We start from the raw sequence: 26,892 nt of genomic DNA, 5'->3' as shown, positions 1-26,892 counted from the left end.
CTTTTTCATGTCGAACCACGTAGATGTATTTTTAAAAATATAAAATCTAAGTCGCACAAAAGATAAAAACAAAGAAGGACACATTTATTATTTGTTGTGCACCTTTAGAAACGGTCCACAGGTCCACTGCAGTGCACAAGCTGCTGCATGCACACTGCACGTGACAATCCAGTCTGCCTGACTCCCAGGACAGCCTGTGTGATATGCAAAATGCCATTCCCATGAGGGCGCATCATTTTTCCCAGGAGCTCTGAAGGACACAGATAGAGCTTGTGCTCTAGGCTGCCCCCCTGTTCCCGTGCTGGCTCCATGCTGGTGTCCAGAATGAGCCAGGTCACACTCCAGAGCCACGTGGGGGGAGAAGTGGCTCCCAAACTCCCCTGCTGACCTCCCCCCGACCCCTAGGTGTACCTTCCAAGTCAGATGACAGTCATAGGCTAACATCCCCAGCTCTGCCTGGAACTCAGGAAAGGATACTTATGGGTAGACAGAAAGATTCTGCAGTGGGCATGGACTTGGCCATTGAAGACCCTGAGAGGACATCTTGTCCACCCTCTCCAGGCTAGGCCCTGTCTGTGCTGCCTGGAGCCAGAAGAAAAAGATTCCAGCCTTGGAATCTGCAGGGATGGAGACTCCTTGCAGTGAGCTTTCTTGCATCTCATTCTAGTATTTGCCACAGATGCTGATTTCTTGCCTGAGTCATATATATTGAAGTTTTTGCTCATTTCTTACTAGGCTTAAGAAATTGGAATTCTCTGCCTTACAAATCCCAAAGGGCTGAACATGCCCCCAAGCCCATGAACAAGCTTTGAGCATCTGAAGGACAAAACCCCAGCTCCTAAAACGTTCATGAGCATCCACTTTCTGCTCAGCCTGGAAGAGAAGGAGCACTGCTGCCCTCTGGTGGTCAGGCAGCAGAGCATCTAGGAGCCACCCAAGGGAGCTGGGTCCCCTTTGCTTTGTCTTTGGGACAGCAGCTTTGAGTATTAGGTCAATGGATGTCCTTTCACTGTTCCTGGAAAATGGCAAGCTTGTTTTTGCCTCAGGGCTTTGGGTCTTGATGTTCCCTCTCCCTGGAATGTTCTTTCTCCAGCTCTCAGGTGACAGCTGCTTTCTCATTCTCTAGCCCTCAGACCAAATGCCACCTCCTCAGGGAAGCCCTCCTGGACCACTTTATCTAAAATAGCAACTCATCCCAGCCCCTGTCACTCTATCCCATTACCCTGTTTCCCTTTGTTTATAGCACTTACCTGCTATTTGGAAATATCTGTCTAGATTCTACGTCTCTCCCTCACCAGATGTTGGCTCCAGGAGGGCAGAGTCCCTGTGTTTTGTTTGTCACTGGACTTCAATGCATCGTACATAGTAGATACGCAAAAATAAACTTGTCAAAGAAGTAAATAAATGCATATTGACAACAGCTACTGGATTTAAGCACAGCTTCTGGTCCTCAAAACCACACTGTGACACAGGCAAGGCACATCTCACCCCCACAGGACAGATAAACAAATTCAGACTCAGAGATTTATGTGAGTTGCCTGAGCACCCAGCAAGGAGGAATGAGCCATGGTCCCTTGTGGCTTCTCCTGTGCTCCCTCAGTCTTCTACCCTGGAGGGAGCAGAGGGGGTCTCAGGCACGACAGCTTCTGCCAGGAGCTGAGGCGGGCCCAGCACGTGGGGTCCAGACCTTTACTCCTTAGTCTGCTCGTTGAAGGAGGCTGAGCTGTGCCATTGTCCAAAGCTTTGCTTGTGGCTGAGGGGTGTGAGGTGGGAGCGGGTGAGGAAGGTCTGTCCACAGGAGGATGTAACCAGACTCCAGTCAGTGGCCGGTCTGCGGAGATGTGTGTTCTGGAGCGGGAGTGTTTGAGGGGTGGATGGGTGGGGAAAGCTGGAGCCACTGCGGAAACTGTGACTTCTGCAGGACCAGGGTTTGGCTCTGACATTCCGGGCTTCATCCAGACGCTCTCACTATACTCATCCTGAGCCAGGGGCTGCCCTCTGACTCTGGGCCCAGCACCGGGGTCAAGGGCTCTGCCGCAGAGCTTAGGCCCCCTGCGCTGTGCTTGGGCAGGCAGTGGGGCTGGAGGGGGATGGTCACCTGTTCTGAAGCCTGGGGTGACCAGGCTCGGGGCAGGCTCTGTTTCTGGGCTTCCAGAGCAGGCGTCTGGAGGTCAGCAGCATCTGCTCCTTGACTGGTCTGGCGAGAGCTTGATGGATTCTGTGAGGTGATTTTCTAAGATGCTCTGGTACTGGGGAAGGAAAGAGAGGCCAGCATTCATGTCCTGAGATACAGAGTGCACCGCCCGCCCTTCATTTCTTAGTGGGCCTCAGAGCCTGGGCTCTTGTTTCCTCCCCATTATACTTCTGGGAAACTGAGGCCCAGACAGGGAAGCCACTGGTGTTCCCCACCCTCCTTCTTCCCTGTGTCTCCCCTCCAGCCTCTTCCCAGGAGCCCAGAGCAGGTCAGTGTCTGAATTAGCGGCCCGTGTCTCCTGACCTCCAGCCATGTCCTATAACTTTCCATTCTCCAGAGGGGACAGCTGAAGTGTCATTTGGGCTTAGGCAGAGAGGTGACGGCCACTCCTCATTTCTCCTGGAGACCTCTTCCTGCAAATATCCCAATACCCCCAACCTCCTTTTCATCCTGTCCACCTCTCAGCCTCCCCTACTCATGCCTAGAAAAGCCCAGTCGGTCCTGTGTCCTGGCCACGTCCAGGCAGCCCTCCCTAAAATGGACTCAATGTTTCTCCCGGGCCCTTTTGCTTCTCCAGTCTCTCTTGTCCCAACAAGGGTCCAGAGGAAGCCCCTTCTCAGTCTGCCAAGCTTCTGCCTTTCCAGCTGGCTCCACTTCTCACCAAGAGCCTGCCCCCCTTCCCCAGTTCAGGGGTTGGGGTGGTATGGAGGAGGGGGCCCTTCTTTAAGCAGATGGGTTCCTCAGGCTGAAGACTTTCTTCTTCAAGGGATCCCATCTCTTCACGCTGCTATGGCCTCTGCTAGTCACAGAGCTCAATCGCGTTCATGTTCCTCCCACAGCCAGTACTGTGGGCCTTGGGGTGAGTGATGAGCATTCACTCTATGTGGAAGGGGTTTGTGCTACATTGGCATGGACCTGAGCAGGGGCAGAGCATCCTGTGTATCATGCAAAATTGTCCCTGGTAGTCCATCTCAAGTGTCCTTCTCAGGGGGCAACTTCCAGGGACAGGGGTGCTGCTTCCTTGTCTCTGATTTTATCTCCCTGGCAGTTCCCAGGCTCAGGCCAGACACCCAGCTGGTGAATATCCACCAAATCCTTAATGCTCATGACCCTAGACCTCAGGAGGTGGTGTCCAGCCTTGCCTCCTGCACCTTGATGATGGTGGTCCCCCCAAACACATAAGAAGATCCTCTGACACCCCATCACTCACTGCCACCCCCAGACTGAGCAGTAATGTACCCCGATGGCACAGAGCTCGTGGTGCTGAACCTGGGTCCAGCCCTTTGTCACGGAGTTGGTTTCTTGGGGATCCCCCATCTCTCACCCCCACCCTGGTAGGATCTTGGGACTAGCAGAGTGAGCACCGTCTGGGGTAGGTGTGAGAAATGTCCTCATTTGTTGCATGGGCAAAGCCTGAGGTTTTCATGCCAGTGTTGCCCTAATGACATCTGCACCCTCCCCGGGTGCAAGTCACCGCTGAGCTCTTTCCGTTAATGACATCATTTTCACTTGACAATGGCAGCATCTTGTTCCTCAGATTTCCTGCAAAACCTCCAGGCCATAATCAGGTTTCTATGTCATTCTGTTCTCCAGGCCCCAGGCCTCTTGACAACTTGTGAATCTAACTGTACAAGTAATACAACGCTATTCCAATGCTTGCAGCATTTCAGTGGGGGTGTGACTGTGGGAGTCTGTCTCTGTTCCCCCAGTCTGGCCACCTCGGTGGACTTGCCTTAAGTCCTGCATCCTGAGGACCATGTAAAGCTGCTGTGATTCACTGAGCAGCTGCCAGCCAGCCCACTTCCCTCCACTGGATGCGGTGATTCTGTCTTTTTCCAATTAACCCCAAAAGAACTGGGCCTCTAGGCAATATCTCGTGCTACTGGAGCTGGGCCTGAAAAGCCCCAGCAGGGATGGTATTGCTAATTTTTCCTCCCCCTCCCCCTCCCTCCCCTTCCCTCCCCCTTCCTCCCCTTCTCCTCCCCCTTCCTCCCCTTCCCCTCCCCCTTCCCCTCCCCCTTCCTCCCCTTCCCCTCCCCCTTCCCCTCCCCCTTCCTCCCCTTCCCTCCCCCTTCCCCTTCCTCTTCCCCTTCCTCTTCACCTCCTCCGCTTCCCCTTCCCCTTTCTTCCTTTCTTTGACAGGGTCTCACTCCTGTGGCCCAGGCTGGAGTGCAGTGGCACAATCATGGCTCACCATGGCCTGACTTCCTGGGCTCAGGTGATCCTCTCACCTTAGCCTCCCAAGTAGCTGGGACTACAGGCATGTGCCACCATGCCCACCTAGTTTTTTATATTTTTAGTAGAGATGGGGTTTCACCCAGGCTGGTCTTGAACTCATGGGCTCAAACAATCCATCTGCCTTGCCGGATGTAATCCCAAAATGCTGGGATTACAGGTGTGAGCCACCATGCCCAGCCAGCATTCCTAACTTTCTGGAGCAAAACCTCACCACCCCATATCTTCCAAAGCTGGTGGATATCTCTTCTTTAATTATTAGGGCATCCTTCTTCATATTTTGGAACAACTAAATACCTAATCCTTGAATGTGGCTAAATTGGTTACTAAAGTAATCTACCTTTCCTTTCAGAATATTAACTGAACACCTACTCTGTTCTCTTTCAGAATGTTAACTGAACACCTACTCTGGTCTCTTTCAGATAATTAACTGAACACCTACTGTGATTTCTTTCACAATGTTAACTGAACACCTACTGTGATTTCTTTCACAATGTTAACTGAACACCTACTGTGATTTCTTTCACAATGTTAACTGAACACCTACTGTGATTTCTTTCACAATGTTAACTGAACACCTACTGTGATTTCTTTCACAATGTTAACTGAACACCTACTGTGATTTCTTTCACAATGTTAACTGAACACCTACTGTGATTTCTTTCACAATGTTAACTGAAAACCTACTGTGATGTCCTTCACAATGTTAACTGAACACCTACTCTGGTTTCTTTCAGAATGTTAGCTGACCACCTACTCTGGTTTCTTTCACAATGTTAACTGAACACCTACTGTGGTCTCTTTCAGAATGTTAACTGAACACCTACTCTGATTTCTTTCACAATGTTAACTGAAAACCTACTGTGATTCCCTTCACAATGTTAACTGAACACCTACTCTGGTCTCTTTCAGAATGTTAACTGAACACCTACTCTGATTTCTTTCACAATGTTAACTGAAAACCTACTGTGATTCCCTTCACAATGTTAACTGAACACCTACTCTGGTTTCTTTCAGAATGTTAGCTGAACACCTACTCTGGTTTCTTTCACAATGTTAACACCTACTCCGGTCTCTTTCAGTATGTTAACTGAACACCTACTCTGCTCTCAGCAGGTGCCTCACATATTGCTCTCTTTACTACAAGGCTCACGTGCAGAACTCAGATGTTTCCACCTGGTGTCTCGAGGAACCTTGAATGCAATGTGCTCACATGGACGTCACTATCCCTTTCTCTCATGAAGCTCCTGCTTTCTCCTTTGTTCCCTGTCTTGCTTGGCTCATGGAATCACTAATCCATTGTCCCTTCATTTGCCAAGCTAGAAACCTGGTCATCAGCCTAAACTGCTCCTGTTCCTTTCTCCCTGCATTTGATCATCATCAGCTCCTGATGTTTCTACCTCCAAAGTCTCTTTAATTCACCCTCACCTTGCCAGCTCTATCCTCTCACACCTGGACTATTGCAGCAGCCTCTTCATCATCACCCATGGCGCTCATCCTCTCGGCAGCACAAAGCTCCCTTGCTGAAAACCCTATGATGCAGCTCCATTTTGAAACAGCATGTAATGCCCTCTCTACACTACAATAGCATTTTATTTAACCCTCACAATAACCTCATGGGGAAGATATTATTATCTGTACTTTAAAGTTACGGAAGTGGTGGCTTAGAGAGGCTTCATGACTTGCTCAGGGACACACAATGAGAGGTAGAGCCGAGTATAAAGCCAGATCGTTCCGACTTCAGAGGCCCAGCTCTTTCCACGCCAGCTGGGGGCTCACTCCTTATTATAGAAGCGCCTCCCACATTCTCCTCTCAAAACACCCTGGGCTGGAGCAAATGAGCCCACAATCTCCCTGGGAAGGAAGGCAAGTTCCTTATAGGAAATGCCTCTGAAAACTTTTCTTTGACCTCAAAATCTGTATTTGTAAACTTCTGTTTCATCTTAAGAATTGATGTGAATTTTACATTCTATGCCCTAGTTAAGTGTGTTTGTTTTTACGTGAACATGTTTCTCCTGCAAATTTCTAAGTAACAAAGACACTGCAGAAAGTTGTGCCCTGTTGGGTTTCAAGGTCCTGGGTGAGCTCCTGAGTACCTCGGGCAGCCTAGCAGCGCCATCTGGAAGGCGTGGGCCTGTGGTATGGCATCTGCACTCCTAGTCGGGGTTCACGAGGCCTTGGTGGCCTTGCTGGCTTCATCACTAACTATGTCCCCGTGCTCTGTCATTCCTCCACGCCAGGTTTCTTCTTGCCAACATCACCTACAGTAGGTGTCTCCTATAAGCCCCAGGAACTCATGCCTGGGTCTCTGGCCTTGGCCTTCTGTCTGCCCTTCTTCCCCTCCGGCTTACACCTACCATGGCCTACCATCTCCACCTGCAAACTGTGAATTGCCTTCCAAACCTTCTGACATGTCACTTCTCCCAGCAGGCATCCTCACTCATCCTCACTACCAGCTGTCTGGGAGTCACCTTGTCACCTTAATCACACCCCCCACAGCACTCATGTCACTCCAGGACAGTCACTTATGGATGTCTCACTCTACTGACCTCAAGTGCTCTGAGGGCTGTATCTCCAGCTCTAGCCTGACAACTCAATGGATATTTATGGACTCAAATTATTTTCATTTTATAGAGAGGAAATGGAAGCTCAGAATAGTCATATGTCTTGCCAAGGGGTCCACTTGAGAGAACCAGGGCAGGATTCAAATCCAGGCCAGTCTGACCGCAGGTACCACACCTGTGACTTCCAGACTTCTGATCAGCGCACATGCCCCATAAACATGGGGGACCGACATGGATTGCTACCCATTTATTCTTTTGCCAAGAAAGGGTGTTATAAAAAAAATGCAAGCAGACAAGCCACTGTCTACTAACAGCACCACGTGGTAACAGCGACACAGTCAGAAGGACCTGATTTAACCACAACATAGTAGGAAGGACACCATTTGAAGAATAAAGGATACTCCTTCCCCAGATAGGACGGGTGCTAAGCACGCACAGACACAGGCTGTGGGCTGATGGACACTTCCTGGTGACTAAGCATTTGGCAGTTGCTGCACTGTGCTTGTGGAGGATTATTGATCAATGTCACCACCAAGGTCAAACAGCATTCGTCAGCACTCCAGGAGGACAGCAAGAGCAGGCACGCCTGTGCTTCAGGAGCCAACTACACTGCCCATGTAATAAAGCCACACTTCTTGACCAAGCACTAAGAGATGGATACCTCTCTGCTTTCCCTTTCCCGAGACAGTGAGGGCTGGAGGAGAAGCAGAAGAGCCAGTGAGGGTCGGGGGAACCCTAAGATCAGGGCTGTGAGGCCTGAGGATGCCTAGCTGGGCTCTTCTCCCTGAGCAACCGCTAGAGGTAGCTGCTGCCTCTTTCTCTCTGGGACAACCCCTCGCTGGGGCCTGGAGCACCTCTTTCCAGAGCAGCTGCAGAGGGCATCCCATGAGGGCGGCGGATGCTTCCACATAAGGGAAGCTTCCAGTCCCCCACCCTCATTTGCCCATTTCCTCAACTCAGAACCATTGCTGCGATGATCCTTTCCCCTCTCCTAAAAGGCCCATGTTGATGAGATGTGGCAGAATGATGACACAAGCTGAGCCCCTCCCCATGCCAATCCCAGGGCTTCCAAACTCCACATCAGACTGACGTTAAAACCACGCCACTGCTTCCAGGCAGCCTTCCATGGTCTTCCCCACCTCCTTGCAGAATTCAGACTTTTCTACCTGGTGTCTCAAGGAACCTTGAACGCAATGTGCTTACATGAATATCATTGCCCCTTTCTGTCATGAAGCCCCTGCTTTCTCCTTTTTTCCCTGTCTTGCTTGGCTCATGGAATCACTAATCCATTGTCCCTTCATTTGCAAAGCTGGAAACCTGGCCATCAACCTAAACTGCTCCCTTCTCCCACTCCCTTCTTCCCTCTCCCTCCTCCCTGCCTCCTCCCCATCCCCTCTCCTTCCCTGCAGCATGGGCTGTCTGTGAGCCCCTCCTCTAGGCCCTACCCCTAAGTCCTGCCCCACCAGACCACACTGTATTGCAATCACTTGGGGGCCTATCTGCCTGCCTCTTGAGACAGAGGGTCCCGAGGCCTGTACAGTGCCTGCCACACACTCAACACATTCTTGCCGAACCTTCGTACCTAGGGGTCTACGTCTATTCATCTTTTTGTTTGGGAGATGTCAGCAACTCGTGCAGGTTTGATATTTCACTTGGGTGAATGCCTGTCACCTCCCACCAATGAAGATTGGACTAGACCATCACTTCTCAAACCCTTCCTCGTTAGGATCTCCAGAGCTCAGGTACAGGACTGGAGTTTTTAGATACTCCACAAGGGATTTGGTTAGTTAGCTGGATTGACAGACCACTGACTGCATGCTCTAAGGTAGCTTTCTACCTCTGGCATTCTGTGGTTCCAGAGCTGGAGTGCTGTTGAACCCATTCCATAACTAATTAACTGAGACGATGAGCAATCCTGTCCCACCCACATCCCTGCCCATACCCAAGATGTTCTTCTCTGGAAGCTCCCGAGACCCTCCCCAATCCAGGGGCAGTCTTAGCAGGTCCTGCCACCACAGCCACTCACCCTCGACAGAGCCCGACTGGCTAGCATCTCAAACGCTTGCACCACATTGATGTCATTCTTGGCACTGACTTCAAAGTAAGGAATATCTTTCTCTCTACACCAGCCTTGAGCTACTTCCTGGGGTACCTGAATGAGGGAAAGAAATAGGCGTGGTGTCTGTATTATCATCATCGCCATCACCACCATTGCCACCATCACATCCCCACCATCCCCACCAGGCCCACCATCACTCCCATTTATTGAGAACCTCCCGAGTGTCTATAACTTTACATATAAATGTAGGAGGTGGGAACTGTTAGCTCCATTTCACAGATGAAAAAACGGAGGCCTGGAAAAAAAAACTTGCCCAGAGTATGTGAGGCTGAGCAGGATTTGAACACAGGCCTGGCGGAATTACAGCCCACTGCACTTTGTTACCTTCCTAAGGCCTAAACTAAGAGCTTCTTCCAACATTGCCTCTTTTGTCAGTCCCTTCAAAGAGAGCTGCACATGAGAGACACCAGCCAGGAATGGCAGGAAGGGAGGACTTTCTTCCCCAGCCCAGCTAAGCAGGCTCACACTCAGGAGGCCTGTTGCTGGGCAGAGACTCGGGTCTCAGCTGACCTTGCTTCCCCAGGGCAGGGTCCTAGGAACAATTAATAAGCTCCTACTATGGGCCAGTCACTGTGTTAGTCACTTTATCATATATGAACTCATCTCATCCTCTCCATAACCCTGTGAGATGGGCATTATCAGTTCCACTTTATAGACAAAAACACTGAGGTTCAGAGAGGTTCAGCAACTTGCCCCAGATTACATAGCTGAGAGAAGGCAGAGCTTGGATGTAGCCCCAGCTCAGTGCTCCCCCTGGCATCTGAGCTGCCCTCTACAGGGCACTGCATAAGAACCATGCCTCTCCTTTTCTGTCTCCTTCCAGGAGCTCAGGGTCAGGAGCTCAGCTCCTGGTCTGGCACACATGAGCCACTAGGCACAGGCTGAATGACTACATCTCCACCCAAGTGCAAACGGCGTTCAATTTGTGATGTTGGCTTGGAAATGCTCTGGAAGCCCTCTGGGTTACTTCCAAAGACAATTGGTACCCCTGAGTTTGATGTCTAATTATTTGGGGAAGGGGAAATGACCACATATTGAGCATTTGCTGAGCCTGGTACTTTATAATCATTATTTCAATTTATTTAGGGGAGCCAAGGTCTTTCTCATGGAGAAAGGACCATTCCACCCCTCTCCCAGAACACAGTGCAGGCCGAGGCAGATCAAACACTGCCCCTGTTTAATTGTCTCTGTGGCTCCTGCAGGTCCTGGGAATGTCTGTCTTACTGGGATAAAAAGTCCCAGCTGATCTCAGCTGACCCTTTCCTCTTACCATGACCAGATCTACCCAAGTGCCCGGTTATGACAGACTTTTTAATCTCATTTTTCCCTGCTCTCTGTTTGGTTTGGAATGATTGCATACAGACTCCGAAATAGCATTGTGATTATGTTGCAAATTAACATTCTTTTTATATCTCCCCCTCCTCCCCACCCCAACCTCAGAAAGCTGGCCTGGGAAGAAAGCTACCCAGACAGTATTTTTCACTTTTCTCTTCCAATCCCAGAGACAGTTTCATGATTTTTAAAATTGTCTCATCTTTTATTTATAAAATGAAAATTATTTATAACTTAGGCTCTGACTCTGAAAATAAGCTCAGGGTGTGATAGTTGGGGACATGGGAAGTATGATAATTCTGAAAGTGTTACTTGCATTAATGTTGCTTTTGGTCAACAATATACTACTGACATTTCACTTTTCTGGTTACAATTTTGCTTGTTCATTGGAGGCCAAACATTTGACAAAATTAGTCCAGTTGGCATCATTTTATTTATGATGCTTTTCCATCTCATGTGCTTTTAAAATAATCAATTATACAAGTGCTAAAATTAGTATTACTAATGTTAATTACTAAACCATTAAACCATCACTAAGAATAACAAAGGATATTTTTAGAAAACATGATCTTAAGTCTACGGAATCACTGGCAAATCAGAAATTACCCACCTGAGCAAATAATTCATGCCCCAGTGAATAAATCCCTTGTAGCATAGATGCCAGCAAAGCTATTCTTTCTAATAAACTATTTTTTTCAATATTACCTTCTGTAGAAGGAGCAGAGATTTTTTTTAAACTAAATCAGTAATTTCTTTAAAATTATTCTGGCTATATATGCCTGTTTTTACTGTGGTAAATATACCTAATAAAATTTACCTTTTTTAAATTAAACATTTTTTTAAAAAATTTTTGTTTTGTTTTGTTTTTGGAGAGATGGGGTCTCACTATGCTGCCCAGGTTGGTCTTGAACTCCTGACCTCAAGTGATTCTCCCACCTCAGCCTCCCATAGTGCTGGGATTACAGATAAAATGTACCTGGCTTATTGTAACCATTTTTAAGCATACAGTTCATGGGCATTCGGTACATTCATATTGTATTCACATTGCACATTCCTTGCTATTCATCTTCAGAATTTTCCCACCTTCCTAAACTAGCAATATATATTATAAATATGTGTGTATATATATGTATGTATATGTGTGCATATATGATGTATGTATGTGTGTGGGTTTTTTTTTTTTTTTCAGTGTCTTGCTCTGTCGCCCAGGCTGGAGCACAGTGGTGTGATCTTGGCTCACTGCAGCCTCTCCCTCCCATGTTCAAGCGATCCTCCCAGCTCAGCCTTCCGAGTAGTTCAGACTACAGGTGTGCCACCACACCTGGCTAATTAAAAAAATTTTTTTTTTTTTTTTGTAGAGATGGGGTCTTGACATGTTGCCCAGGATGGTCTCGAACTCCTGGGCTCAAGCTATCCCCCGACTTTGGTCTCCCAAGGTGTTGGGATTACAGGCGTGAGCCACTGGGCCAAGCTGCAGTACATTTTTAAATACTCATTTTCTTCTTATTAGGTAGGAGAAGCTGCTGTATTTTCCCAGCTGTCCCTTGGAGATAATAATAAGGAGGATCATTTCCTTGTTCCATTATTTCCATTATGGAAATCACATCCTTCCTATTATTACTCAGTCTCAGGAAGTCTGTGTTCTGGTCTCCGCCCCGCAGAGGAGGGAACCGGTCCAGGCCGCGGAGGCACATGGACCAGGTGGGCGGCTGTGAGTCCACATCTGCGGGACGGGCTCCGAGGAGAAGGCGCCTCACAAGAACGTACCTCTTGGCTCCCCTTCTCCATGTCCACACCCGGGCAGGGGCAGGCAGAGCCCTTGCTAGGTCTGTGCAGAGTAAGGACATTTGAGGGCCGGCACTTCCCAGCCTCCCCTCTTGGGGCTTTATAATCCCAGGTCTCAGAATTAAAGCCCTTCTGCTCTCTCCCACCCACCTCATCCTCTCCACATCCTGTCCTGATTTCACTGTCGCTCAGTGCCTCCTCCCCTCCCCTATCCTATTCCACCTCCCTACAAACCCCTTCCCTGGGCCTACCTTGTTGAGAGACAGGCTCCCCTCTCCTCCATCCTCTCCTCAATCCTCTCCTCACCCCTCCTCCATCCTCTCCAGGGACCTCCCTGTCTGGCTGAACCCTGGCTTTTCCTAGAGTCATGCTTCCCCAGCACCCCCTCTTGCCTTCCCCACTGGGGCTATTTGCAGACTTTACTCACCACAGATCCCAGAGAGGGGGCTGGCTTGCCTGGTGCCTCATTGCCTCTTTCAAACCTTTGTTCTTCCTCTCTCTGGACACCAAAGATCACCCACCCTGGGGCTTGGATTGGACCGCCTCTACTCCCGCGAGTCACCACCCGTCCTCCTCACTTTGCCAGGTGCCCCTCATTCACTAAACACTTGCCATCTGGTGAGGCCTCCTAACCCCTCAATACGCAGCCGCCACCTCTCATGGTAGCCTCAGAAATCCTTTGCTGCCCTCAATCTCTCCATGTCAGCCTCTTCCTCTCAGGGCCTCTGTAAAATAAGAAACCTGGTCTCCTGTGCCCCAATCTCCTTTCCCTCAACCCCCTCAGGCCCTTCCTCCTGCTGCCCTGCTCCCCAGCCTCCGCCACCCCAGCCCTGGCCCTTCTGCCTTCCCTGGTCCCTCTTCTTTCCTTCATGGTTTCTCGGTGCCCTCACAGCTCTGTCCTTCATCTTCTCTTGGTTGGAAAAGCCCTAGTCCAAGTTCCTTGCTCCTGGCTGGTACCCTACAGAGACCCCACCTCAAACTCACAGTCTCCTCCTTCAGTGGAGTCCTTGGTGTCACCCATCAGAACTTGTCCTTGTCCCCAAGTAGCTCCTCCTCCCACTTCTCCCAAGAGTAACTGACAAAGCTTCCTCATGGTTCTTAAGCCTCGTATTGGTTTCTTCCCTCTCAACAGAAGATGGCACCACTTATTTCACTGACTCTTGGTCTTGAACTCCCCCAGCTTCCCTCCCCACACCCTACAGACATGAAACAAGACGGAAGTTAAAATGAAAGTTTTGGTAGAGGCACAACAACTGGACAGATGTCAGATATAAAGCAGGTGGAGACAGTCCACCCTGGATACATATTCCCAAAGGCTCATGATCAAGAATCTCTTGGATGACTCTAAATCCCACAGCATGGATATAAAGGGCTTGAAAATGAGGATTAGGAGGGATTTCCTTGCAGAGAGTTGTGTTGTGGGTACAACTACCCTTGCCTCTCCCAAGAGGAGGAACAGTTAAGGACTCATCTCTAGCTAAAAGATGGTATTGAGGAGAGTCGTTAATGTACAACCCCTGGAGTTTGGTGGACATGGTGGACTGGTGTCTGACACACACCTGAGGTATCTGAGGCAACAGTCAACAGGGCAGAGAGAGAAGAGGCTGCACTGGGCACCAGCTACCCTTGTCCCCCAGTGGAGCCAGAATGCATGAGTGTGCCTTGTGAAGGACATGTGGATTCAACAGAGAGAGAGAGAGAGAGAGAGAGAGAGAGAGAGAGCAACAGGCTGGGGCTGACTAAATCCCACTTAAAGACTACTTGGAGGAAAAGGTGACCCCCATGGGGTGGGGATGCTGAAAGCCAGGGGTTGAGGAGGAGAATGCAAGACCCTCGTCATGGGAGGTACAGCGAAATGTTCCCAGTGGAGGCTTCCGAAGGACCCACAGGAGTGACCCACAGAAGAAAGAGCTTGCAACACCCATCAGGCCAGAGAGTGCAAGACTGTCTTTTTCTTTCTTTTTTTTTTTTTTTGAGATGAAGTCTCGCATTGTTGCCCAGGCTGGAGTGCAGTGGTGCGATCGCGGCTCACTGCAACTTCCGCCTCCCAGGTTCAAGCGATTCTCCTGCCTCATCCTCCTGAGTAGCTGGGATTACAGATGCCCACCATCATGTATTTTTAGTAGAGATGGGGTTTCACCATGTTGGCCAGTCTGGTCTCGAACTCCAGACCTCAGGATTCGCCCGCCTCTGCCTCCCAAAGTGCTGGGATTACAGGCGTGAGCCACTGTGCCCGGCCAAGACTGTCTTATGATAGTACAAGCCAAATTAGAATTGCTCTGCTCTCCTGACCTCTTCTCCCTCTTCCTGCTTCACTCCTGACAGGGTCTGAAACCAGAATTACTATCCCAGATAAGAGGAGGAAGTGTGGACCTCAAGGTTGGCAGTGAGATTCTAAGGACCTATTCCCTCTCTTAGACCACAAGGTTCTCACCCACAGCTGGTCCCAGTGGGGGAAAAAATGGAGACACCTTGCCTTTGAATGAACTTAGGACTTTGCTTATTATCTGAGGCTGGATATTTGTAATTAGAGAATTGACATGGAGTTTACAACCTGAAGTGACCACAGAACCGATGACTCCTAGATCTCTATTTCCAGCACAGACTTCTCCTTTGAAATTTCATTCTTACGCATTCCAAAGCCTGCTGGCCATTTCCAACTAGCTGTACAAGCTCCTCGAACTCTCCATGTCCAAACCAAAAATGTTTCTTTATGAACCAGAGGCTCTCTTCTGTAGATGGTAGCTCAGTTGAAAGCACCATCCCTCTCTCCCTTTCTCCTTCCATAAACACACTTTATCATGCCAAATGATGCCTCATTTCCATTGCTTTTCTCTATTTGAACCATTGTGAAAATGCAATTCAGACATGATGATCCAGTTCCCCATCACACTAAAAAGAGAAACTTGGTTTAAACAGCTCTTTTTGGTGGCATCTGGACTTTTGGCCCAAGAGCACCTTTTACAAATTCAGTCTACCATATTCTTTCCTCATTAGTAGGCAAGGTTTAAAAGTGCTGTCTTCTCAATGCCCTGTAATGGTAAACACCTACACAAGTGGGGTCACTGTAGTCATGGAGCAGACCAGCTGTCAGGTGGTTAACCCAATGGTCCGGAATATGCTTAAGCTAATAAAAAAATTATTACTTCCCCAGAAAACTTGTATATCCAAGAATTTATAGCTGCAGACCTCCAACTTGACCCCAGGCAGAAATGCTGTGCCACAGATTAATTCAAATTCCACTGTGACCTCCCTCCTGCCTACATCTGATGCCTTAACTCCTCCTTTCCCTGTCTCTGGACAAAATTACCTTTAGTTCTCAGCTTATATCATGCTGTTTATTCAGCCCAGAACCCAGCTCTTCCAGCAAACCTGTCCTATATTCTAGGCTTGGGTAGATGCCTCTCTATTGTGGTTCCTTAATGCCCAAGGTATATCTCTATTATTTCATTTACCATATTGTATCATAATTATCATTTTATTTTATAATTATCTTTTAAAATGTCTGTATCTACTACTAGACTGTGAAATTCCTGAAGTAAGGACTATGCCTGATTCAGCTCTGTAAGTGTGGGACCTAACACTGTGCCTGGCACATAGTGGGTGCTCATATAATGTTTGTTGAATGAATAAATGAACGAACAGTACCTTCCGGTCTGCCAGATCGATCTTGTTCCCCAACAACACCATGGGGTAGGACTGCTCCATGGGGACAATCTTGGCCAGGACATCACCCCGCCAGATATCCAGGGCTTCGAAAGACTCCAGGTCGGTGACATCAAAAGCTAGGATGCAGCCATCGGAGCCCTTGTAGAATGTGGACACCATGGAGCGGAACCGCTCCTGACCGCCCGTGTCCCAGATCTGGAGGGGAAAGCAGTTGCCCCATGGGGCTGTGATGAATGGCTGGAAGGAGGCCCAGCTGGATTACATCATGTCAAAGCTTCTTTTGCTGGGTAGGGAGCAGCAGGCCCTGGTACAGGTGCATATGGTTCTTTCACACTGCGGCACGTTGACCCTCCCACCCACATACTCTCCAGCACCTTTGTGGTAACATTTAACATCCTGAGAGTAATTTCACATCTGAGCTCTCATTTTTCCTCTGGGTCATCAAGGTGGCAATTGTTATTCCCATCTGACAGATATGGAAACTTGGACCTTGGGAATGTCTTGCCTAAGATCACCTGCCAGGTTTTCCAGAGAACCTGAGACTAGGCATGGGGTCTCTCAACTCCTGGATTAATGTCCTTCCTTCTAGATCAGGCATCAGCATTTTTTTTTTATAAATAACAGATAGTAAATATTTTAGGCTTTGCAGGTCATTCTGTCTCTATATGCCAATTATTACTCAACTCTGCCATTGTAGTGCATAACTTGATAAGCTAACCAATGGTTATGGCTGTGCCCCAGTGAAGTCTTATTTACAAAAATAGGAGGTGGACCAGATTTGGCCCATGAGCTGAAGTTTGCCCATCTCTGCTCTAGACCATTCTAGCTCTGGTGCACATTGCTACATGAGTGGCTGTCCGGGCATGGGGGCGATTTTCAGTGTATGTATGTTGAAGAGGGAAAAGTAGGGCTGCTCACCTGTAGCTTTAAAGTTGTGTCACCCAATATGATAATCTTGGAGAGGATGCTGGCCCCCAGTGTGGTCTGGTATTCCTCGTAAAACGTCTTGTGCACATATTGGTGAAGCAGGGAGGTCTTTCCCACACTGAGGAAAATTCCAGACACATGTGAACACACACATGCAAACACACATGCACATGCTTCCCCACCATTCTCAGAATCTTCCCAGGCCCCTCTTGCCACTGTCTCTCCCTGAGATTCTGAATTTCAAATTTCTGTGGTCCATGGACCACACTTTGAATAGCAAGGGAGTAGGAAATGGTTTCTAGAAGTAGAAGCCAATCAAAGTGAGCAGAGTAGTCTGGAGACGGTGGAATATCTCACAGTGGTGGTCAGGTTTTTTCTGTGTGTGTAGGACATGGGAGGACAGATAGATGCTAAATGGCTTGCCTAATTCACACAGCTGGTTACTGCAGAGTCACTGCAGATCTAGGACTAGAAACCATCTGTTTACATGCAGCTTCTTTCTCCCAACTAAGCTTCTTTTTTGGGGATGGGATACACTTGCTGGTGTCATCCTGAATCAGAAAGGGACCTACGGGAGATGGGAACACATCAGGAGGTCTCACTGTCCTTGGGTGAGGGGCTGCTTCCCAACTCCCAGAGCTGAGCTTGGCTTACCCAATGGCTCCGACGATAATGAGTTTCAGGTCCACCTTCTTCCGGGGATTCATGGAGGGGCTTCAGAGCCTGTAAGGAAACAGAGGTCATCCACATGCTGGCCAGTGTTCCTTGTGGCCATTGTCACTGAGTGTGGCCTCTGCTTTCCCCTTTCCAATGGGCAAGTTACTGCCCTGGGCCCGGGACTGGGTGGGGTTCTCCGAAAGAGGCACGTAATTCAGCAATCTTCATATATCTTCTCCCTCACTTTCCCTGGGGGCCTCCCCAAAGCTGGAAGGGTGGTGACTCTCCAGGACGGGCAAATCTCTCATCCCTCAGCTCTACCAACCCTGCTCTTGGAGGCAGCCTGGAGTGCCAAGAAGGCAGGACAGGATTAAACAGAGGCCTCGCAGACAGCCCAGCCTGGAGCCAGGGATGGAGGGGCGTGCAGGAAGAAGAGATGGGGGTGGGCAGGACAAGGGATCCATTGTCATGACAGCCCAGAGGCTTTGGATGGAAGAGTGCCCCTCCCCCAGCCCGAGGTCTTGCTGCAACTGCAGAATCAAAAGGCTCCTCTCTAATGCAGCTGGCGGGGGTGTAATTCATACATGTTTCTGGAAAGCTATTGGCAGCAAGTGTTGAGAGCCTTAAAAATGTTCCTGCCCTCCACTTCTAGGAATTTGTCCTAAAGAAATTATCCGAAATGTGGGTAAAGACTCTCGTCCAAGAATGTTCTTCACTGTACTGTTTATAAACATCCAACACTAAAGCAGTGGTTAAATCATAGCACACAATGAATTATTAAGCAGTCATTAAATGGAGTTTTTGAGAATATTACAATAATATGGGAAAATGCTCATGCCCTAGGATCTAAATAGGATCCTAGGATCCCTTAGGATCTAAATAGAAAACAGAAGATGGTACATTCTCAGCAAACTATTGCAAGGACAAAAAACCAAACACCGCATGTTCTCACTCATAGGTCGTAATTGAACAGTGAGAACACTTGGACACAGGAAGGGGAACATCACACACCGGGGCCTGTCACGGGGTGGGGGCAGGGGGGAGGGATAGCATTAGGAGATATACCTAATGTAAATGATGAGTTAATGGGTGCAGCACACCAACATGGTGCATGTGTACATATGTAATAAACCTGCATGTTGTGCACATGTACCCTAGAACTTAAAGTATAATAATAATTAAAAAAAAGACAACAGAAGATGGTAAACTGTACACACAATACCACCCAACACTTAAATGAGTTCCCACTTGTATAGAAAAACGCCTGGAAGGAAATATATTAAAAATTCCAGCAATTCCACTACAGGATATATAGACAAAGGAAATGAAATCAGTATGTTGAAGAGATGTCTACACTCCCATGTTCACTGTAGCTTTGTTCACAGTAGCCAAGATATGGAATCAACCTAAGTGTCTATCAGTGGATGAATGGGTAAAGAAAATGCGGTACATGTACACGACGGATACTGTTCAGCTTTAAAAAAAAACTTACAATTTATGACAACATGGGTAAACCTGGAGGACCTTATGTTAAGTGAAATAACCCAGGCAAAGAGACAAATACCATATGATCTCACTTATATGTGGAATCTAAAAAAGTTGAACTCGTAGAAGTAGAGAGTAGAATGGTGGTTACCAGGGGCTGGGTTGGGTGGGCAGTTGGGGAGATGTTAGTCAGAGGATAAAAAATTTCAGTTAGCTAGGAGTAAATTCAAGAGATATATTATACAGCATGGTGACTATAGTTAACAACAATGTATTGTATTCTTGAAAATTCCTAATAGAGTTTATATTAAGTGTTCTCACTACTAAAAAATAAGCATGTGAGGTAATGGAGATGTTAATTACCTCAATTTAGCCATTCCACAATGTATGCATATTTCAAAACAACATGTTGTACATGGTGAGTGTGTACAATTTTTATCTGTCAATTAAAAAATGTAAGTTATTAATTCTGGTTGGTAGGAAATTACATTATTTTAATTTTTTTCTCTATGCTTTTTAATACATTCTTTTTTTTTTACAATACATATGTCTTGTTCCTATAAGAGAAATGTAAATGTATAGTGGGTGTGTGTGTGTGTGTGTTTGTTTAACAAGGTAAAGCAAAACTGTTGTAGGATACATGCTTAACTGGCCCTTTGTTTCACCTATATATGCACATATGCATATGCACTATCCCCAATTCCTGGTTCTTTTGTCTTTGGATGCACTAAGCATGCTGAGTAAACCTTGACTTGACTCTGCTCAGATGAGGTGTCAAAAGTTGGTCAGCTGGTATTTCCCCCGCTACTTGGAAAAAGCTGTAAATAGGACATCCTGAGGCCTTGGTTCTGGTTCTCACTTTGTGACCTTGGGCCAGTTACTTCCCCTCTCTGAGTCTTGGCTTTCCAACTGGAGAATGAGCCCGCTGAGCCCCAAAGACTCAAGATGCCTTCTTGGTGAAAAATGCTTTATCTGCTGGAGCTGGACCTCATTGGCCATGAGAGCTGTGCTTGGGACACAAAGTTAAAATGGGAAGCCCCCAGAGATTTAGGATTGTTAGTGTCCCCTTCATGAACCGTGTCATGGACTGTATTCATCTGTTCTCATGCTGTAAAGAACTGCCTGAGACTGGGTAATTTATGAAGGAAAGAGGTTTAACTGGTTCCGCATGGCTGGGGAGGCCTCAGGAAACTTACAGTCATGGGTGGATGGGGAAGTAAACACATCCTTCTTTACATGGCAGCAGGAGAGAGAAGTGTAGAGCAAAGTGAGGAAAAGCCCCTTATAAAACCATCAGATCTTCTGAGAACTCACTCACTATTATAAGAACAGCATGGGGGAACCACTCCCATGATCTAATCACCTCCCACAAGATCTCTTCCCCAACACATGGGAATTACAATTCAGATTACAATTCAAGATGAGATTTTGGGTGGGGACACAGACAAACCATATCATAGACCAAAGGTGATTTGAAGCTCTGCTCAGAGCTGTTTGTCCTAGGACCTGGAGTTGGTGGCACTGAAACTTCTGCTCTAACCCAGGAGTGCTGGGTTGGCATGGTGAGCAATGGGTCTTCTTGATGGTTCACACGTTCATGCAGCAAATGCCTACATGCCTACCACATGCAAAGCCTTGCACTAGACACTGGGAACAGCACAGAGATGGAGCAAATAGGAACCCACCACACGGAGTCACCAAGGAAGAAAGGACAGGGGCTGAATGATGACACCAGAGAGAAAGTACACAGCACCGCAGGAGAGGCACAGGGAAAGTGCTTGAGAATTCAGCAGAACTAGGTCCTGAAGAAATGAAGCATGTGGTTGGGGAGGGAATGAAATAACCAAAGCCTTGGGAAGAGATGAATGGGGAAAGTGGGCTATTTGCTTCAGGGAAGGGTGAGGTGAAAGGTGTAAAGGGAGGAAAGGCTGGAAAAGAAGCAAGATTAAGATGGGCTGTAAATATCTGACCAAAGATCCTGGCACTGACTCATTCATTCATTCATTCATTCACTCAGCAAACATTTCCTATATTCCAACATGTAGAAGAAGGCAATTCAAGGCTTGAACCTGGACTGGCATTTTGTAATGGATGCTGCTGTCCACGAGGGAAACCAGCCAAGGGAGAAATGGTTCAGAAACCCCTGAAAAAGCATGGCTCTTGAAGTATTTGTTATCACTTTGGAAGGGGCCTAGGAGCAAAGGGAAGCTGTTTCCTAAAGGCATTGATACAACGTGCTAACTTAGCTTTAAAAAGCAACACAATGCCTTAGAAAGAGAGTCAGAACCAAAGGCAGGCAGGAAGAAGCGGGAGAAGAGGCAGCACTGGCTGAGCCCCTGCAGTGGGCTGTGCTAAGTATTCTACCGAGGGCAGGCCATCTTCACTATTACCCTCTGAGACAAGTACAACCAAGCTCCAAGAAGCTGAGTAATCACAACTCACCCAAGCCTGCACAGGGAGTAAATGGAAGAGCTAGTGTTTGAATCAAAGGCTGAGAAGGCAGGCTGGGTGCCGTGGCTCAAGCCTGTAATCCCAGCACTTTGGGAGGCCAAGGTGGGCAGATCATGAGGTCAGGAGTTCGAGACCAGCCTGGTCAACATGGTGAAACCCCATCTCTATTAAAAATACAAAAAAATGAGCCAGGCTTGTTGGCGCACACCTGTAATCCCAGCTACTTAGGAGGCTGAGGCAGGAGAATCACTTGAACCCGGGAGGCAGAGGTTGCAGTGAGCTGAGATCATGCCACTGCCCTCCAGCTTGGGTGACAGAGCAAGACTCGGTCTCAAACAAACAAATAAACAAACAAAAAATGCTGAGAAGACTTTTCTGTGTCATGCCTCCTAATCACCAGAGTTTGAACCCGTGGAATCTGTGTGCACAGGAATCTAGGGCATTGGGCTCAGATTTGGTGAATTTCAACAAAACCCTAGGAGAGTTGGAGGAGGCAGAGAAAGGCTGCCAAAGTGGCAGAGAGATACAGTGGGGGTGGAGAGAACTGGAGCTGCCCAACAGGAGCTATGTGTGAGGACTGGCCACAGGGTCAGAGACGCGGCATGCTAGGCAAAGGGCTATGCTTTCACACGCTGTCACACGACCATGCAGCAGGGCTGGAGTACGTCTCACATTACAAGCTAACATTTGTTTGGTGGGCACTGTGCTGAGGGCTTTGTGAATACACAAATACACAATAGCATTGTCAGGGGTAAACAAATTATACGTTATTATAATACATTGAACACATAGAATACAATATTCATAGCATATTGTGATACATTTACTGGCACAAATTAAGGACTCAAGAAATGCTAGCTATTTTATTGCACACAAAGATAGCCTGTGAGATTGATACTATTATTATCTGTTTTACCATTGAAGAAACGGATGTTTAGAGCAGTTAAGCAGTTCAGCCTTAAAGACAGAAAGCCTGCACGTGTTAGAGCAGGGTTTGAAGCTGGGATTGGAGTCCAGGCCTAACCCCAGAGCCAGCTCTCTTAACTACTGGGTTCTACTGTCTGTAAAACTAGAATGAGACTCACACGCCTTGCTCCATAGTGCCCCTGTTAGAGAGCTCAGGGGCTGGATGGGTGAGGGTTTGATGCAGGGAGGCCAGCGGTGTGCTTAGGAAGGGAAAGCTGGGGCAGGACGAGGAAGATAGAAGGTATCTGTGAGACATATAACAGTAGGTCACTATGCACAATGTGTAAGGCACTCATACAGATAATAAAAGGCAACACACTTATCAAAAATGGGCAAAGAACGTGAACAAGCTACCAGTTGAAATCTTATAAAGAATTAGTAAGCTTTGAAAAGATACTCAACCTTACTAACTATCAAGGAAATTAACATTTCAAAATACCATTTATTTTCACCCAGTAGAGTGGCAAAATTTTAAAAAGATTGACAACAATATTTAGGGTTGGCAAGTGTGTTAGGGAAACACTCTTGTATATTGTTGATAGACTATGAATTAGCACAGTCTTTTTGGAAGGTAATTGGACAATATCAAAACGTAATATGCACACAGCCTAGATTCTCATTCTAGGAATCTGTCCTACAGAAATACTCATGCATATGCTCAAACACATATTTGTACAGATGATTGCTAAAGCATTGGGGTAATCTAACTGTCCATCAATATGAGACTCTCTACATCAATTCTGATCCATTAATACTCTGGAACAATTAGCTGTTTTATTATTTATTTATTTATCTGTTTATTTAGAGACAGGGCCTCATTCTTTTGCCCAGGCTGGAGTGCAGTGGCATGATCATAGCTCCCTGCCACCTCAAATTCCTGGGCTAAAGTGATCCTCCCCCCTCAACCTCCCAAGTAGCTGGGACTACAGGTGTATGCCACCATGCCTGGCAGGTTTTTTATTTTTCATTTTTTGTAGAGACGGGATCATGCTTTGTAGCCCCAGTTGGTATCAAACTCCTGGCTTCAAGTGATCCTCCCACCTAGGCCTCTCAAAATGTTGGCATTACAGGTGTGAGCCACCATGCCTGGCCAAGGGCAGTTTTAAAAAGATGAAATAATGAAGTGGGAAGCTACACATGATGGCTTTAAGTAAGAAAAAAGAAAATCACGGAACATTTTATATAGTGTGATACAGAAAGCTAAGGGGAGATATACACTAAATGATTCATAAGAGAGATGGGAAAGGTAGATTAGAGGCTAAGAGCTATCATTTTATGTTATATATGTTTTGTTTTAAAATTTGTTACACAGGCCTAAGTTGTTTTGTAATTTAAGAATATCAAATAATCACTTAACATTTCTTTAAAAAGATGTGTGGATGGCAGCCCAAAGCAATTTGAGCGTGATTTTCAGATAGGACAAATTACTTCTGTGAGCAAGAGAGTGAGGATGTCTGGTGCCATGGAGTGATCATGAGTTTGGGACTCAGAATTCTCATCCTGGCTCCACACATTTGTGGCCTTGGATGGGTTACTGAACCTTGGGGCGTCTGTTCCCTCATGGGTAAAATGGACATGACTCGTGGCTGTGGCTTCCTCTGCAGGTGACATGTGTCATGATCTTATAACACAGCATGGTCCCCAAGTTGGGAAGGATCCAGATAATTGTTTACCAGCTGGGAGAGGGGGTGAGTCTAGAGGCCGGGGCCCTGGTTGGTCATGCTTGCCACTTCCTATGGTGTAAACACTTCCACCATGGCTGACTTCAAGCTACCAGCGTGGATCCTGCTCCAGCACACTCCTGCAAGGACTTCAAAGGTCATTTATGCCAAGCACCACCCTGTGCTTGAGTCATCTCTTCCACATCCATGAAAGGTAGAGCCAGACCTGCCCCATGGAGCTGCCTCCCGCTCCTAGGAGTATTTCTCCTGAGGGCCACACAAAAAGTGCTCAAGATCCTTGTAAGTTACCTCGGCCTTAACTTTGGGCTCCCACATTCCGCCCCCTCCCTGGTTCCTTCCCCCTGGATGCTCACTCAGGGTGTGCTGCTACTGCAGGTTCCCCTACCCTATCCTAGAAGGGCAGGAGTTTGCTGAGGCTGCTATTTTATAAGAGCCCAGTCCTTGGGCCCAGCGTCACTAGGAGCAACAAGAGAGTGACTGGGACCAGGTCCGTGGGAAGTGGGGGCGGTTTGTGGGGTGATGCAGCCTGGCTCACCTAGGAGGCACATGCAGATCTCATACAGTGGTTGGAGTCCCTTTCCATGTCATCTCTGCTGGGCTTTGGCAGTAGCCGTCTTTTTTTTTTTTTTTTAGAATTGAAGTTTTTTTATTAGAAACTTTTTAACTATGAATTCAATTTTTAAAGAAGTGTAGGACTATACAGCTTATCTATTTCTTTTTGAGATAACTTTGGTAATGTGTATCATTAAGGAATTTTTCTATTTCATCTCAACTGTGAAATGTATAGGAATAAGTTGTTCATAATATTTCCATTTTATCTTTTATCTGTAGAAAGTGTAGTGTTGTCACTAAGCCTCATTCCACCCACTCAGCTGACTCAGATGCTTCAAACCAAGGAATCCTCCTAGAGGCTAGGCTGAGTCATCCTCTACTGTTAAGTAACAGTGAAAAGCAGGATTGAAATGCAGGACTCTGCCTTCAGCCAGCCCCGGTCCACACAGAGCAGAACTTGCGGTGACTCACTCCCCACTGGAGGTCCCCAACTCTTTCCCCTTCTTGTCTGGCAGCACTTCTAAGCCTGGAGTCCTGGTCCTGCCCATTTGCCAAAGCTACAGTGTAGCTCAGCCCCTGTGGAGTAAGAAGGGCTGAGTTGTTGCCAAGCCCCAGTGCCTGGGACCAGCCCTCCAAGAACGCTGGAACCCCCTTCCCTCTCACTTCTCACTTCCTTTCTCTCCTTACCCCGCTGGCTCCAACCTGAAACCAGGTACATTCTTCTGTCGCATCTGTATTGGGTGGGGTATCACTTCTGCTGACAGGAGACGAGTGAGCAGGGGCAGGTGAGGATTCTGAAGCAGACAGAGTCTCCCGCCCCCATCATACTATCTTACCAGGCTCCTGTCCACTTTCAGCAAGCATCTCCCCTCCCGATCCCATACCTTGGAAAAGGACAAATATATCCACCCTAAAAAATAATGGGACCTACAATCTTGGAAGCAAAATCTGTCTGTGAAAAGAGGCTATGTAGAGAGCACAAGGCTTTGTTGCCTCCCAGTAATGTTCACAATTCCGCCTTACCCACCTCAACCCTAGCAGGTCTAGACCTGCTCCCTCTGGGAAGTGTACCTACAGCCCTGGTTTCAGGAGGCTTGGCGCTCTTGTTCTTTAGGTTATTTGAGGGTCTTGTCTCCTCGAGTAGACTGTCCATGCCTGGAGGGCAGGGCTGTGCCTCACACCTCTCTGTATCCCACTAAAGAGCCTGACCAATGCTGGGATTCTAGAGGTTTCCATGAACAGCCATCCATCCACTCATCCATCCATCTGTTCATCTGTCTGGCACAGGCAGTGCATGCTTACTAAGCCCCAGCACTGTGTATGTCTAAAGATACAGACAAGTTACTATCTCTGTGGGACCTTTGTGGTGGGAGATTGATCTGTAAACCCAAAGAAATTATTTGTATTAATACATAATACCTAGCAATTACAGAGCACTTGCAGTTTACAAAATGCCACTGAAGCCCAATGGATACCTGGGTCAAGAACTGGGTATAGAACCCAGATCCGTCCGACTCTATTCATTGGCTCCCCTGGCATTGCAGCACTGGGCAAGGAGAAATATTTATGATTTAGAACAGGAGTGATAATTTCCTACCCCAGGGGCCAAGCTTCCCCTGATGAGACCCTTGGGCCAACACAATTCCATCCCAGAAGGCACTCTGTCAATGTCACAAGGGGACTCTGGGTGCCAGCAGGGTTTTGCCCTCATGGAGGGCTCTAGTTTCTGGCAGGTCCTGCAGGTTTGAGGCAGCAGCGCCATCCTCTCCTGACTGGGCCAGCAGCTGCGTCCTGGGACTGATGGCCTTTGTGGGTCTCCGAGCTGGGCCTCAGCTCTTCGCACAGGCAGGGAAGTCTTTTCTTGCTGCCACACCCTGGGAGCTTCTCCAGGGTGGGGTCTTAGGGCTGGATTTAAACTCTGCAGCTGCCAGATTGGAAATCTCATCCTTGCATTCCCTGCCTCCACTCCTCCACCCAAATACCCAAATAACTCCCAGGGCTGCGGGGGCAGACAGAAGCACTGAGACAAGCTCCCGGGGCACTTACAGCTGTGGCTGTGCAGCACTCGGCCTCCGCCCTGAGGGCAGCTGGGAGTCCTCTCTCAGTCTGGTGGTCTCTTCTTAGAGCAATGGTCTCAGCAGGGCCAGGGAAAAGGCTCTGGGACAAAGACAGGCAAAAGAAAGTCTGTTGAAGCCACGCCACTTCCCTCTGAGTTTTCCTCCTCTCCCTCTCGTGCACAGACTTGGGAAAGTTGCAAAAGAGGCTGGGCCGGGT

At 47.8% G+C, this 26,892-nt stretch overlaps 1 protein-coding gene across 1 annotated transcript; it reads right to left on the bottom strand.

Annotated features, from left to right (window-relative positions):
* Window positions 1-63: 63 nt before the first annotated feature.
* Window positions 64-26,892, bottom strand: RAB7B (RAB7B, member RAS oncogene family). Its single transcript, XM_031003856.3, has 6 exons — window positions 26,665-26,892; window positions 17,480-17,548; window positions 16,817-16,943; window positions 15,878-16,093; window positions 9,020-9,145; window positions 64-2,249 (listed from the first exon to the last, which is right to left on the bottom strand). Exons 2-6 carry the CDS (start codon window positions 17,530-17,532, stop codon window positions 2,172-2,174), a joined length of 600 nt encoding a protein of 199 aa, XP_030859716.1. The 5' UTR covers window positions 17,533-17,548; window positions 26,665-26,892; the 3' UTR covers window positions 64-2,171.

Source organism: Gorilla gorilla, chromosome 1 (genome assembly GCF_029281585.2).
Source record: "Gorilla gorilla gorilla isolate KB3781 chromosome 1, NHGRI_mGorGor1-v2.1_pri, whole genome shotgun sequence".
Lineage (NCBI taxonomy): Eukaryota > Metazoa > Chordata > Mammalia > Primates > Hominidae > Gorilla > Gorilla gorilla.
This window is presented reverse-complemented; position numbering and strand designations above follow the sequence as displayed.